The sequence below is a fragment of the Ambystoma mexicanum genome, chromosome 3q (assembly GCF_040938575.1).
Source record: "Ambystoma mexicanum isolate Mex_15411 chromosome 3q, UKY_AmexF1_1, whole genome shotgun sequence".
In the NCBI taxonomy this organism is placed as follows: Eukaryota; Metazoa; Chordata; class Amphibia; order Caudata; family Ambystomatidae; genus Ambystoma; species Ambystoma mexicanum.
Genome location: NC_090926.1, coordinates 561,163,176 through 561,177,123, shown reverse-complemented (window position 1 = coordinate 561,177,123; position 13,948 = coordinate 561,163,176). Strand labels below are relative to the sequence as shown.

General features: G+C 45.1%; 1 protein-coding gene across 3 annotated transcripts in view; it reads right to left on the bottom strand.

Moving 5' to 3' along the window:
* The window catches only part of GABRP (gamma-aminobutyric acid type A receptor subunit pi), a 271,746-nt gene that overhangs the window by 72,291 nt on the left and 185,507 nt on the right, over nucleotides 1–13,948 (bottom strand). For all 3 annotated transcript variants that reach the window (XM_069654330.1, XM_069654329.1, XM_069654331.1), the window contains one exon: nucleotides 6,697–6,791. In XM_069654330.1, the coding sequence (XP_069510431.1) occupies nucleotides 6,697–6,749 (53 nt within the window). In that variant the 5' untranslated portion in view covers nucleotides 6,750–6,791. The remainder of the gene's footprint in view (nucleotides 1–6,696; nucleotides 6,792–13,948) is intronic.

The following is a 13,948-nucleotide window of genomic DNA, read 5'->3' as shown; positions in this document are numbered from 1 at the left end:
ACAAACCAGCAGGCTAAAGTTTACAAACTCACCAGTCAAAACTCATGTGGATAATTAAGTGGTTAACATGCTGAGAACCCTACAAGCCACAATCGTCATGGTAAAACAGGGCTAGTACTTTAGTTCTGTTCTACATACTGTCTGTCGTTCTTATTACTCGTCACAGAACTTGCACTATTTGAGATGTCTGGCCTAGTACAGTAGTTCTGATCTACATTCCGTCTGTCTGTAGGTTCTTATTACGTGTCACAGCACTTGAACTATCTGAAATGTCGTCTGGCCTAGTATGGTAATTCTGTTCTACATTCCTTCTGTCTGTTGGTTCTTATTACGTGTCACAGCACTTGAACTATCTGAAATGTCGTCTGGCCTAGTACGGTAGCTCTGTTCTACATTCCGCCTGTCTGTAGGTTCTTATTACCTATCACAGCACTTTCACTATCTGAAATGTCGTCTGGCCTAGTATGCTAGTTCTGTTCTACATTCCGTCTGTCTGTGGGTTCTTATTACCAGTCACAGCACTTGAACTATCTGAAATGTCGTCTGGCCTAGTATGGTAGTTCTGTTCTACATTCCGTCTGTAGGTTCTTATTACGTGTCACAGCACTTGAACTATCTGAAATGTCGTTGGGCTTAGTGCGGTAGTTCTGTTCTACATTCCGTCTGTAGGTTCTTATTACGTGTTACAGAACTTGCACTATCTGAAATGTCATCTGGCCTAGTATGGTAGTTCTGTTCTACATTCCTTCTGTCTGTTGGTTCTTATTACGTGTCACAGCACTTGAACTATCTGAAATGTCGTCTGGCCTAGTATGGTAGTTCTGTTCTACATTCCGTCTGTCTGTAGGTTCTTATTACGTGTCACAGCACTTGCACTATCTGAAATGTTGTTGGGCCTAGTCCGGTAGTTCTGTTCTACATTCCGTCTGTCCGTGGGTTCTTATTACCTATCACAGCACTTGAACTATCTGAAATGTTGTCGGGCCTAGTACGGTAGTTCTGTTCTACATTATGTCTGTCTATAGGTTCTTATTACGTGTCACAGCACTTTCACTATCTGTTATGTCATCTGGCCTAGTATGGTAGTTCTGTTCTACATTCTGTCTGTCTGAAGGTTCTTATTACCAGTCACAGCACTTGAACTATCTGAAATGTCGTCTGGCCTAGTACGGTAGTTCTGTTCTACATTCCGTCTGTAGGTCCTTATTACGTGTCACACCACTTGCACTATCTGAAATGTCGTCTGGCCTAGTATGCTAGTTCTGTTCTACATTCCAGCTGTTTGTAGGTTCTTATTACGTGTCACAGCACTTGAACTATCTGAAATGTCGTCTGGCCTAGTACGGTAGCTCTGTTCTACATTCCGCCTGTCTGTAGGTTCTTATTACCTATCACAGCACTTTCACTATCTGAAATGTCGTCTGGCCTAGTATGCTAGTTCTGTTCTACATTCCGTCTGTCTGTGGGTTCTTATTACCAGTCACAGCACTTGAACTATCTGAAATGTCGTCTGGCCTAGTATGGTAGTTCTGTTCTACATTCCGTCTGTAGGTTCTTATTACGTGTCACAGTCCGTATGTCTGTAGGTTCTTATTACGTGTCACAGAACTTGCACTATGTGAAATGTCATCTGGCCTAGTATGGTAGTTCTGTTCTACATTCCGTCTGTCTGTAGGTTCTTATTACGTGTCACAGCACTTGCACTATCTGAAATGTCGTCTGGCCTAGTATGGTAGTTCTGTTCTACATTCCGTCTGTAGGTCCTTATTACGTGTCACAGCACTTGCACTATCTGAAATGTCGTCTGGCCTAGTCCGGTAGTTCTGTTCTACATTCTGTCTGTCCGTGGGTTCTTATTACCTATCACAGCACTTGAACTATCTGAAATGTTGTCGGGCCTAGTACGTAGTTCTGTTCTACATTATGTCTGTCTATAGGTTCTTATTACGTGTCACAGCACTTTCACTATCTGTTATGTCATCTGGCCTAGTGTGGTAGTTCTGTTCTACATTCTGTCTGTCTGAAGGTTCTTATTACCAGTCACAGCACTTGAACTATCTGAAATGTCGTCTGGCCTAGTATGGTAGTTCTGTTCTACATTCCGTCTGTAGGTCCTTATTACGTGTCACACCACTTGCACTATCTGAAATGTCGTCTGGCCTAGTACGGTAGTTCTGTTCTACATTATGTCTGTCTATAGGTTCTTATTACGTGTCACAGCACTTTCACTATCTGTTATGTCATCTGGCCTAGTGTGGTAGTTCTGTTCTACATTCTGTCTGTCTGAAGGTTCTTATTACCAGTCACAGCACTTGAACTATCTGAAATGTCGTCTGGCCTAGTATGGTAGTTCTGTTCTACATTCCGTCTGTAGGTTCTTATTACGTGTCACACCACTTGCACTATCTGAAATGTCGTCTGGCCTAGTACGGTAGTTCTGTTCTATATTCCGTCTGTCTGATTGTTTGTATCACTGTCTGTCCTGTTCCATGTCTGCACCATTGTAACACTTGCCCATTCTGAATGACTCACCCCCTAGTAGGATTGTTGTCTGAATGCATTTACCGCTCTTCCCTCCCCTGCCTTGAAGTGCCTTGAAAAACGGTTCCTTATGTATAGGCGCTATACAAATAACCAATAAATAAATACATTATTGTAAAGAGGCATGCTCGCTAACAGCAGAACACTTCCTACTCAAAGCTAGAGAAGTAAATAGCAGGACAGTTGCATAGTTGAGACAATCAGGTATCAGTTTGCAATACAAACGCATCCAGCAAAATGGGGGTATAAGACAAATAAAGAAGTAAAATACACAGTCACATGTTTAAAAGGGTGCAACACACACCACAAAAGCGACTCCGTCCCAATAAAAATACACAAAGGACTAGGACGACTGCTGCCATTGCCTGAGCGTCCAATGGTTCCTCATCTTGTCATCGCTGGAAAAACAATGTGTCACACGTTTAAGAGTGTGTTCGACCTTCTGACTCGCTTTTAAAACATGTAACTCAATTCCGCTCTCGCTGGGACTCCCTGTGGCACAGATAGCAAGCACTTATTTGGCATCGCAAGGGTCTGTGTTTATTAGCACTCTTGATCAAGCCGGAGCGATTGGTGCTAATTGATATTATCACACCCATTGTGTTACCCTGCAGGAGCAAGAAGCCAAAAGAAGGACAAGACCAAACAAAACATGATAAACCAGTAACCAAAGTGAGCGGGAACAGTCGGGAGCGGTGTCCCACTACTTTGATTTTTTTCTGTTTAATATTTTTCTACTTTTTACGACCATATTCACCATTCTTTATATAGGATTTGTCGATTCATGTCCCTGTGTAAGTGTAAAGTTGCAATAGGAGCCTTAGTTATCAGTCACTTGGACTATTGCAATGCCCCGGCCGCAATACTTGCCACATGCTGCACTATGCTTCCACCTACCCTCTCACCTGCCGAGACCACAGTTCCACTACTTTTGCTGGTACACTTCTCCCCCTGTGTTAAACTGTAAGGCAACGCGTTGCAGTCACCCCCCTCCTAGATGCTGTACATACGCCTGCTCTTTCACTTTCCCCTGGCCTAACCTTGACCCATGCAAGCTACATGCATGGACGGGGTATGACATGTTTTGACAGAAAAATCTTTCTGCGATTTAGTAAAGTACGTTTGGTCGATTCGACTGCATACACATACACATACATATATATGTCCATATGTTTCTGTATGTGTGTACGAGTTATGTGACTAGGGAGGCGGGGTGGGGAGGGGGAACGGGCTGGAAATGGTGGTGATGGGGGGGGGGCCTAAAAAAAAAGTTGAATTACTGGCCCATTTTGTAAGCTATAAACATTATAGTGAATGTAACAAGGTAAAACCGTTCGGATGCACACACATATAAACTACACAGCTACTGAACAATTTTGTTTCTCATGCTGTGCTCTTTTCCTACTTCAAACAAAAACATTTCGTACATCAATAAAATTAACAATGTGGCATTCATTTAAAGGCATGCTTTTAGTTTAGACATTTTCTTTCCATGTTTGCAACTTTCTTTAAGAGGGTATTCATTTGGCTCTGGCTTCAGTTAAATACCGGCCAACTCTTTGGTATTTGGCTATTTCCACAGTCAGCTTTTTGGTAACACCCTACTGACAGGACCCACGTCTTTGTCTAAAGGTCTGTGTAGGTCAAGCTCCCGTTTCCCTTTCTTGCATTGTGCGTTTTTGTGTGAGAAATGGACAGTGACCAGCAGACAGACAGGCTGGCACCCCTTTTTGCAATATGAATGCATGCGTGACAGGTTGCGCATTGCGAGTATGGGTGGGGCGTTCCAGTTGCCCTCTGTCGTGGTCCTCTGGGCACAGGGGCTGCTAGACATAGATTTCATCCATGGCATTTGTATGTGTGGGTGAAATGTGCAGTAACGAGCCAGACTCACGGAGAGGACGTGACTTATTTCCCGCACTACAGGGAGATTCGATGAAAGGGAAACTCAGGATGTCTCCTCAGTTGCAACCCAGACTGAAAGAGACTCTCCTGCATCCAGCAAACACACCCATTGAAATCAATTTCACTCTAATCACCCTAAGGACAATTGCCTTAGGCTGTTCTTTTACCTCCTCAGTTGACCTCCGCTTTGGAATCCCCCTCTCGGGCTGTTCTAATGCTATCTGTCTTGGTTGTCTGCCTGTGTCTTTTATCGTGCACGCCCTGAGGTCTACTGGCGTGTGGCACATTGATATAAGACTATTTAATAAATAAATAAATACATTGGAGAAACACCCACACAACACAGTACGTAGGAGACATGTTTTTCTAAACTCCCTGTCCAATACCTGGACTCTATAACACACACACTTACCTGCTGAGTGTAGGGAACAGCCGGAGCACACTCCAAGAAGTGGAAGACCTGCACTCAGAAAGGGTCAGGCAAGGTGATAGTACCATCCGAGAGGCTTGGAGCAGCACAACACAGCGGTTCTATGTCATTTTACCGACAATTGTTTTTTCGATGGATTTTTTCCCCAAAAATATCCATCGAAAAAACGAATTGAAATATTTTTTTTTATTTGGGGGTCACCTCCCTAAACCCCCCATTTCCCTATGCTGTTTACCCCACCCCTTTTATACCCTTACCTGCCCCCATATATATTCTGCCCCCATATATATTTTGATTCGTTTTTTCGATGTATTTTCTGTCGGTAAAAAATGCATTGAAATGACTACTGTTGGCAAAAGGACGTCACACTCAGACAGCAAAGAAATCTAAATAGGTGCCGGCCTATTTAAAGGCTTCTGTCCCAGACTTGGGACTATAAAGCATCCGTGCCCCTGAAGAGGCTTAAACAGAACACCTGACTTTTGCAGATCAACTATTCACTCCAAGTCCCATTTAAAAGCCGGGCTTCCAGGCATCGGTGCAAGGGAAGTTCTGCAGCGCATAGCAGGTGAGATGTGATAATGGAGTGCTGGAGACCTGCTGGGCAAGAAGCAAGGATTGTGCAGTGAGGGAGGGAACCAATCAGAGGGTTGAGCAGCAAGCTGTCTGTAAGACCTTCAAAGTGAATGAATGTAAATTAATTGAGAAAAACCTGAACGTGGAGGAAAGTAAAGTGAAATAGAAAACCTGAAGAGTTTAAGCAGGCGGAGTGAAAGAGAAAACCCGGAGAGCAAAGCAAGGAGGAGAGGAAGTGCAAAACACTGTAGAGAAGGTCAAGGTGGAAGAGGAGAAAACCAAAGAGGAGGATAAGAGTGTGAGCGGGGCGGCTTATCCCAAGAGGAGAAAAAGGTGTGCTAGGCACCGTATCCCAAAAAAAGTAAGACAGTAGGTGTGGAGCATGAACGTGTAGAGGTGGTGGCCTGTGAAAAGGTAGCAACAAAAACAGCAGAGGCAGTGGCCAAGGAGGAGGCTGGGAGAGAAAAGGCCAGACCACAAAGCAACGAGAGAGTGGACCAAGGAAATGCATATGCCCTTGCTAAAGAGAAAGTGGACAGAAAAAAGATAAAAGGCTGAGCCCCAGCCATGGAAAGGCAAAGGAAGAAAAAGCTGAGGTTCTGGACTAGGAAAAAGTGGGGAACATTCCGACTGAGGCCATGGACAAGGGAAAGACAGATCGATCAACGTCATCACCCCTATCACAGGGAAAAGGAGCGACAAGCTGGGAGTGTGGGCTGGGCATTCACCCCCAGGGGGAAAACAATCCGGAAGTGGTCGTGTAATGAAGCCAAGAAGAAGGGAAACCAGAGGAGCGGCCTGGACACCAGCTCGGGAAGAAAAGAACCATGCAGAGACGTGCTGTCTGAGGAACACTTTAAGACCTCAGAGAATCTGACAACCTTTCTCACGAAGCAAATAAAACACCTTAGAGTGGAACTCTGCCCATGCATTATTGGTAATGCAGTGTTACTACATTCTGAAGTGTGGGGCTGCTGTACATCTTTGCAAGTTCTCTTAGAGTTCAATATATGGATGATGAAGCCGGCTTTCACCTCATGGGGACGTGTGTGAAACACACGATGGCTTGAGTGAGATCAAGCTCTGCCTTAGAACCTGAGCAGCCAGTGTGTTCTGTCTTGTTCTATTATGAAAGGGAAATGCCCCACATGCATTAAATCATGCACCTGTTACTTTCGACACATTCTTTGAAAGGTGCAAGGATGTAGCCATTACAATGCATACAGTAATTGCTATCGACTAACCTCAGAGATGCAACAAGCACCAGGAAGACCAGCCGAGAGCTTCTGAAGTCCATCACTTTGCTTTGAAATGGGATTCACTGGTAGGCGGAAATGAGCTGTGTACAAAAGGAGAGCAGTCGAAACATGAATCACGTGTTGTTTCAAATGCTGACACGCAGGCTGCTTCAAGGATAAACCGTGATTATCATGTCTCTCGTCAGCTTTGTACGGAAGCTTTCGTATTGGCTGCAAACGTTTATTTTGAGTTGAGAGATGTATTTCAGATGGAGAAACCTTTCCAACAGAGAATGAGCCTCATTACAAGGTTGGAGGTAGCCTTGCCGGTAAAACTGGCAAAGCTACCTCCACACTCACAACCGGGTCCGACACCCGCAAATGGGCAATTACCGGGGTATTCTGGCCCCACCGGATCTGGTAATTGCACTTTCGCCGGTGCCAGAACCGGTACATCCCCATTCCCATTTGAGCCTTATAGGGCTCAATGGGAATGGGGACCTTGGATGCACCGGCACCGTTTACAACGGTGCCGGTGCATCCGACTTGCTGTGCTCGCGGGTGCCGCTCTACCCGCCAGGTGACAGGCACCCGCGAGCACAGATTGTAGTATGGCGGTATGGTAGCAACGATGCCGGTCGCGCTACCCGCACCATTGTTACCTTACCGCCATACTTATAATGAGGCCCAATGTATTTGTTTTAAAAGCTTCGAGTCGTCCTATTGGTTTAATCAAGTTTTGAAATGTCCATTATTTGAATGACACAGATAAATTGCAATTTATAAGGAAGGGGCAAGGTCTCTCCCCTTCATGGTACGTTCTGTACCTAAAAAGTTCTGTCAGCAATTTCTATCTAAATGGGTCATCTGACTCATTGACATCCATACAGTAGAAACACAGAAACACCTTCTGTTGTGAACAGTTAAATGAAAAGCCAGCAGCCCTCCGGTGAGAGGGAAACATTTCAGAAATGAGGCTACACGTGGAGCACTGGAGAGCAGCTTCCACACACTTTCCTTTAAAAGCTGACTGGCACTAGGAAAGCTAGTTGATATTACACAGTTGCCAATTGGCATTGACCTTATCAGCACAAAAGGGTACAGTCAACACATTTTTTTTATTGATCCAGATTACTGCTAGGTTCAAAATCATGGCTATCAGGTATATTTTCAAAATGAAGCCCCAGGTTTTTCATTTTATTTTTTTATTTTGTATTTCTTATAAGGCGTCAAGACACCCAAAGGTCTTAGGGTGCCCAAGGAACTGAGCAAGCTCAACAGAACAAATACAAAATGCAATGCCTAGCCCAGGTAATACACAAAAGAGCAAAAACAGAAAGCAGTTTGCCCAAAATCAGGCATGCAATCCTTGCCAACTCCATTGGCATTGTTCAGTTTTCTTTCATTTTCCGTGGCTTATCCATATCACAATTTGGATGGTTAGTGCTTGTAAAGGTAAACCACCATAATGTCAAAATAAATGTGCTGCAATGTGGACAGATCAAAAGGTATAGTCAACATATTTTTACCAGGTAAAAGTGGCAAATCTTGCCTGTCTGTGATTGGCACTGAATTAGTGTGTAGTTTGGCAGCCCCACCTAACACTTGGAATAATTCCTCCGTAAGCACTCTCTGACATAGGCAGGGGTGGACTGGCCTATAGGGAACTCTGGAGATTTCCCGGTGGGCCTCTGCACCCTGGGCCTCTTTTCTGTGGTATTTTCAAAATGTCTCATAGGAAAAGCATTGGGCTTGCTGAAAATGCGTCATATGGGGCCACTTGAGCTTTATTTCCAGGGCCTCTTTTGGTCCCCAGTAATTATTTCCAGGGCCTCTTTTAGTTCCCAGTCCAGCCCTGGCATAGGAATGAACTCCACTGCATTAAGAAAAACTCAGTATAACTATTGTCCACCAGAAGAAAGTTTACAGCTCATCAAGGTCTTTTTCACACCTCATCAAGGGATGCAGGAAGGAATTGTGAAAGATTGGGCTGGAGCACCAAAGACCCTGCAAGGATGTTCTGTAGGGGTGGCCAAGATAAAGATTGTGTACACAGCAGCTGGGCCACTGATACTATGGTGGCAGGACATATGTGCAAGTGGGGCTTGTTTTGAACTCAGTTGGACATGGGCGCCTTTTGCATGTGACTGGTACGGAGCAAGACATAGGTGCAAGTAGGGCTTGGTAGGAACTCAGATGATCATGCACGCCTTCTGCATGTGTCTGGTGTGGATCAAGACATAGGTGGAAGTAGTGCTTGTTAGGAACTCAGATGAACATGGGCGCCTTCTGCATGTGTCTGGTATGGAGCAAGACATAGGTGGAAGTAGGGCTTGTTAGGAACTCAGATGGACATGCACGCCTTCTGCGTGTGTCTGGTATGGAGCAAGACAGGTTGAAGTAGGGCTTGTTAGGAACTCAGATAGACATGCACGCCTTCTGCATGTGTCTGGTGTGGATCAAGACATAGGTGGAAGTAGGGCTTGTTAGGAACTCAGATGAACATGCACGCCTTCTGCATGTGTCTGGTGTGGATCAAGACAAAGGTGGAAGTAGGGCTTGTTAGGAACTCAGATGAACATGGGCGCCTTCTGCATGTGTCTGGTGTGGAGCAGGACATAGGTGGAAGTAGGGCTTGTTAGGAACTCAGATGAACATGGACGCCTTCTGCATGTGTCTGGTGTGGAGCAAGACATAGGTGGAAGTAGGGCTTGTTAGGAACTCAGATGAACATGGACGCCTTTTGCATGTGTCTGGTGTGGAGCAAGACATAGGTGCAAGTAGGGCTTGTTAGGAACTCAGATAAACATGGACTCCTTCTGCATGTGTCTGGCATGGAGCAAGACATAGGTGGAAGTAGGGCTTGTTAGGAACTCAGATGAAGATGGACGCCTTCTGCATGTGTCTGGCATGGATCAAGACATAGGTGGAAGTAGGGCTTGTTAGGAACTCAGATGAACATGCGCGCCTTCTGCATGTGTCTGGCATGGATCAAGACATAGGTGGAAGTAGGGCTTGTTAGGAACTCAGATGAACATGGGCGCCTTCTGCATGTGTCTGGTGTGGAGCAGGACATAGGTGGAAGTAGGGCTTGTTAGGAACTCAGATGAACATGGACGCCTTCTGCATGTGTCTGGTGTGGAGCAAGACATAGGTGGAAGTAGGGCTTGTTAGGAACTCAGATGAAGATGGACGCCTTCTGCATGTGTCTGGCGTGGAGCAAGACATAGGTGGAAGTAGGGCTTGTTAGGAACTCAGATGAACATGCGCGCCTTCTGCATGTGTCTGGCGTGGATCAAGACATAGGTGGAAGTAGGGCTTGTTAGGAACTCAGATGAACATGGGCGCCTTCTGCATGTGTCTGGTGTGGAGCAGGACATAGGTGGAAGTAGGGCTTGTTAGGAACTCAGATGAACATGGACGCCTTCTGCATGTGTCTGGTGTGGAGCAAGACATAGGTGGAAGTAGGGCTTGTTAGGAACTCAGATGAACATGGACGCCTTCTGCATGTGTCTGGTGTGGAGCAAGACATAGGTGCAAGTAGGGCTTGTTAGGAACTCAGATAAACATGGACTCCTTCTGCATGTGTCTGGTGTGGAGCAAGACATAGGTGGAAATAGGGCTTGTTAGGAACTCAGATGAACATGGACGCCTTCTGCATGTGTCTGGTACGCAGCAACTTTGCCAAGAGTAGAGGCAGTGTAAACATGTGTACACATTTGCCAACATCTATTCACCAAAATCTGCAGAATAGGCTTCCAAATTCTGCAGCAATGAAGTTAAAACTTATAGCAATACTTAGAGTATTTGAATAACTAACGATAAACAAATTACTTTCTAAATGCTTTTTTTAAAAGGCAACGAAAAAAATACGTTAAATTGAGCACATTCTATGTAAGGCAATGCGTGTACATACTTCTGACCTGATAAAGTTTTGTTTAACATTTTTTCAGCAAATATAATTCAATATTGTGATCAATTTAGAAAAATGGGGGTAGAGCAAACTTTGGCTTCGTTTTCTTTTTGACAACCTCCTGTGTCCGTCCCAGTAATTCCCTCCTTGAATTTCACCAAACATTATTTTATTTTTAAAATGTATAAAGCGCACCAGCAGCATCGAGGCGCTGTTGCAAGAACGCGATTTAGTTACAAGTACAGTATTTTGCTCAGGGAGCGAATCGTAACATATTGCTTTGCCGACAGTAGACACGATCCATGTGGGTGGTCGAAGGATACAGTAACCTCCAATACAGTTGTGCACCACTGTAGAAGAAATTTGTCTAACGTACCTGTTTATAGTAGATCAAACAGACATGCCTTTTTAAATGATATGCTTGCTTCAAGCTTTCTAATGAGAACATATTCCTGAGCCCGGAAAATCCTTTCACAACACAGGTACACCAGGCAGATGCATTTTGAAAGCATGTTCCCGCATCATATTTTATAATGAAGGATGATCTCTGATGCTGAAAATCATTTCAAAGCACATTTTTGCTTGCTTTTTCACCGGTAAGTCAACCAGGGCTATACTGTGAAGCGGTGTGCTTGCCTCACCGCCTGTCTCATACTTCCTTTTTTAATTAATGGAGTTCCTCTGTTCAAAGTACATTTTGTTATAGCTCCTACAGTAACTGTGTCCCAGGCAGACTGCATGATTTGTTTTTGTGAAACTTTGAAAGTAATTTAAAACTTACACGATACATGCCCTTTCTTCTGCTGTAATACATCATAAAACTGTGCTCTAGTGATCTGCTCGCCTCTGCCTGCCCAGGGTCCAGAAGAAGATAAAGAAATCCTCGGAGGACTGGTAGAGTCCATGCTGGGTAAGGAGGACTGGTAGAGTCCATGCTGGGTAAGGAGGACTGGTAGAGTCCATGCTGGGTAAGGAGGACTGGTAGAGTCCATGCTGGGTAAGGCAATTCTCGCGCAGAGCAGATATCTGCAGCTCCGGCAAGATGTCTACAGCAAGTTGTCAGTCTTCCCATAGCCAAGAGCACAGTCAGGCACCCTGGGACTGATGCACAAGGAGGGGGACGGCACAGTCAGGAGGTGTCCCCATTCGACCCTAAACAGTGGCTTAAAATCTATAAATCCCGCCCTTGGCGTTTGCATGTAGATGGTTGAGTAAGGCTCATGCTGGTTGTTGGTTTGTTGGAGACTGAAACACTCAAATCCCTCCTTCCATAGAAGTGAAGACTGGGAAAACCAACAAGTGAGAAGGACCCTTTGGGAACATCTCTGAAGAATATTGGCCATGGCTGCTGCAAGAGGTGGAGCTCGCCTGCAACTCATGACTAGAAGCCCAAGACACTAGAGCTTGGCTCTGCAAACTTTGGTTCTCCAGATGTTTTGGACTACAACTCCCATCACCCATAGTCAGCATAGCAATGGCGAATGGTCATGGGAGTTTTAGTCCAAAACCACTGGAGAGCCACAGGCTGCAGACCCCTGCACTAGAGGCATGGAAAGTGAAGTGTGGCTAGAGTTATCACAGCAGGAAGACGAGAGTAGTGCTCCAATGTTAACAAATCTTTAAAGAAACTAACACCAGCGTGTTACATGTTGCGTCTTGTCTTTCCCGGCACCCTGCCCTGTATGCACAGAATATTAGGAGGGACTGACATGGAACGCTGTGTGTGAGAATCTTATGTTCTGAATGGTTATGTGAATGTGCAGTTGAGAAGATGGGTTGACTGAGAGAGGATGTTTTCCTGATTCAAGGCAGCATCAGGATTTGTGACGAGCACGAGTCTACCACGTACTCACAGACCAGATTAAGCTGGGTGATTACACGACTAGCGAAGCAAACGCTGACATACAAGTTCACAAGGAAACCAGGCCCTGATGAAGGAATTTATTCCTAAATGCATTGGCCACCCGTATAGGCATCTGCAGGAATAAGAGACCTAAGATCTCATGAGAGTTAAGAATAAAATACAGCCACAGTCGAAAAGAGATTCTTTTTGTTTGTTTTTTTGAAAGATTACGTACCTGAAGTTTAAAGACTCCACTTACTAGTGTCTATAGGAGTGCAGCCCGCACCGCTGGCTTCACGGCCAAGGTCATTGACTGAGAGAGGATGCCAGTGGATATCTGCCCTAGTAACTTGCCTGATGTGTCCTAAATGTATTCCTGTACCCTGTAGCCGGAGCTGGAATTTAGTAAAGATGTTTGCTGTTCCTAGACTGGTGTCGTTGTCATGATTGGCCAGGAACTCAAAACAATGGTGACAAGGATTATGTCTGTGCTGGGGGGACAGCACCTGAAAGTCAGACGGACATTCACTGCCCCCTCCCCAAACAAGAGAAGATCCTCTGTCGTGGTAGCTGCAGTGGGGCCAGTGAGGGCTAGCCATTGTTGTGAGGAGGCACAGTGAGGTCCTGGGGGTCTATCAGGCCTGCAAGGGGTAGACAGTAACTTTGCTGCATGAGGCATTCAAGCCTAGGGTTGGCGTCTGCGAGGGGCAGCAAACCCAGACCAAGGAATGCCAGTAGTGACTGCAGGAACCAGTTGTGTCTGCGAGGGGCAGCAAAGGAGCCAATACCCAGGTGGCAGCATTGCGGGCCAGAGAAGAGCTAACAGGGTCTTTGCTGAAGGAAACTGGTGAACATATTGCTGCGAGGGGCAGACCTACTCAGATAAGTGAGGCACACCTGTGATGTTGATGGCTCTTGTGGGATCCCAGTGAAAAAGGCCAATCTTGCTAGAATGAAAAAGGAGGAAGGAGGTCCCTTTGTGAGCAAGAGAGCCAGAGAGGGAGGTACACCTGTCTCCCTTAGATATTCTGGGGCAACATGTGTACACTGTTTTGCACAGCACCAGGTGGCAGTGATGGAGAACAGAGGAGCTCTTCTTTCAAGTTTGTGTCCTTTATGTGGTGCTGTAGTGGATAGTCTGGAAAATAAAAATGTATTGGTACTTCAGCAATTAGATACTTATTTCTTGAATTTCTTCAGGGAGATCTCAATTGAACAGAGAGGCTTAAGAGTTCAATTCACAATAGAGTTTTGGAATAGGGTAATGTGAGTCCTGTTGAATGTTCTACAACTGTTGGTGCACTTGTGTTTTTGAAGTCATGGACTCTGTTTAGAGAGATTTATTGCGCATTTAGTTTTGTTTAGTGTGCGCTAATTTTAGCCATGTTTTAACACCTTCTTCTACAGGTTGGACTTTGTGTTTTAAAATTAGTGATGAGTAAATGAGTAAACGAGTAGGGTAACATGCAAGTTATGATGCATGTTCTGTTAACCATTTTAGT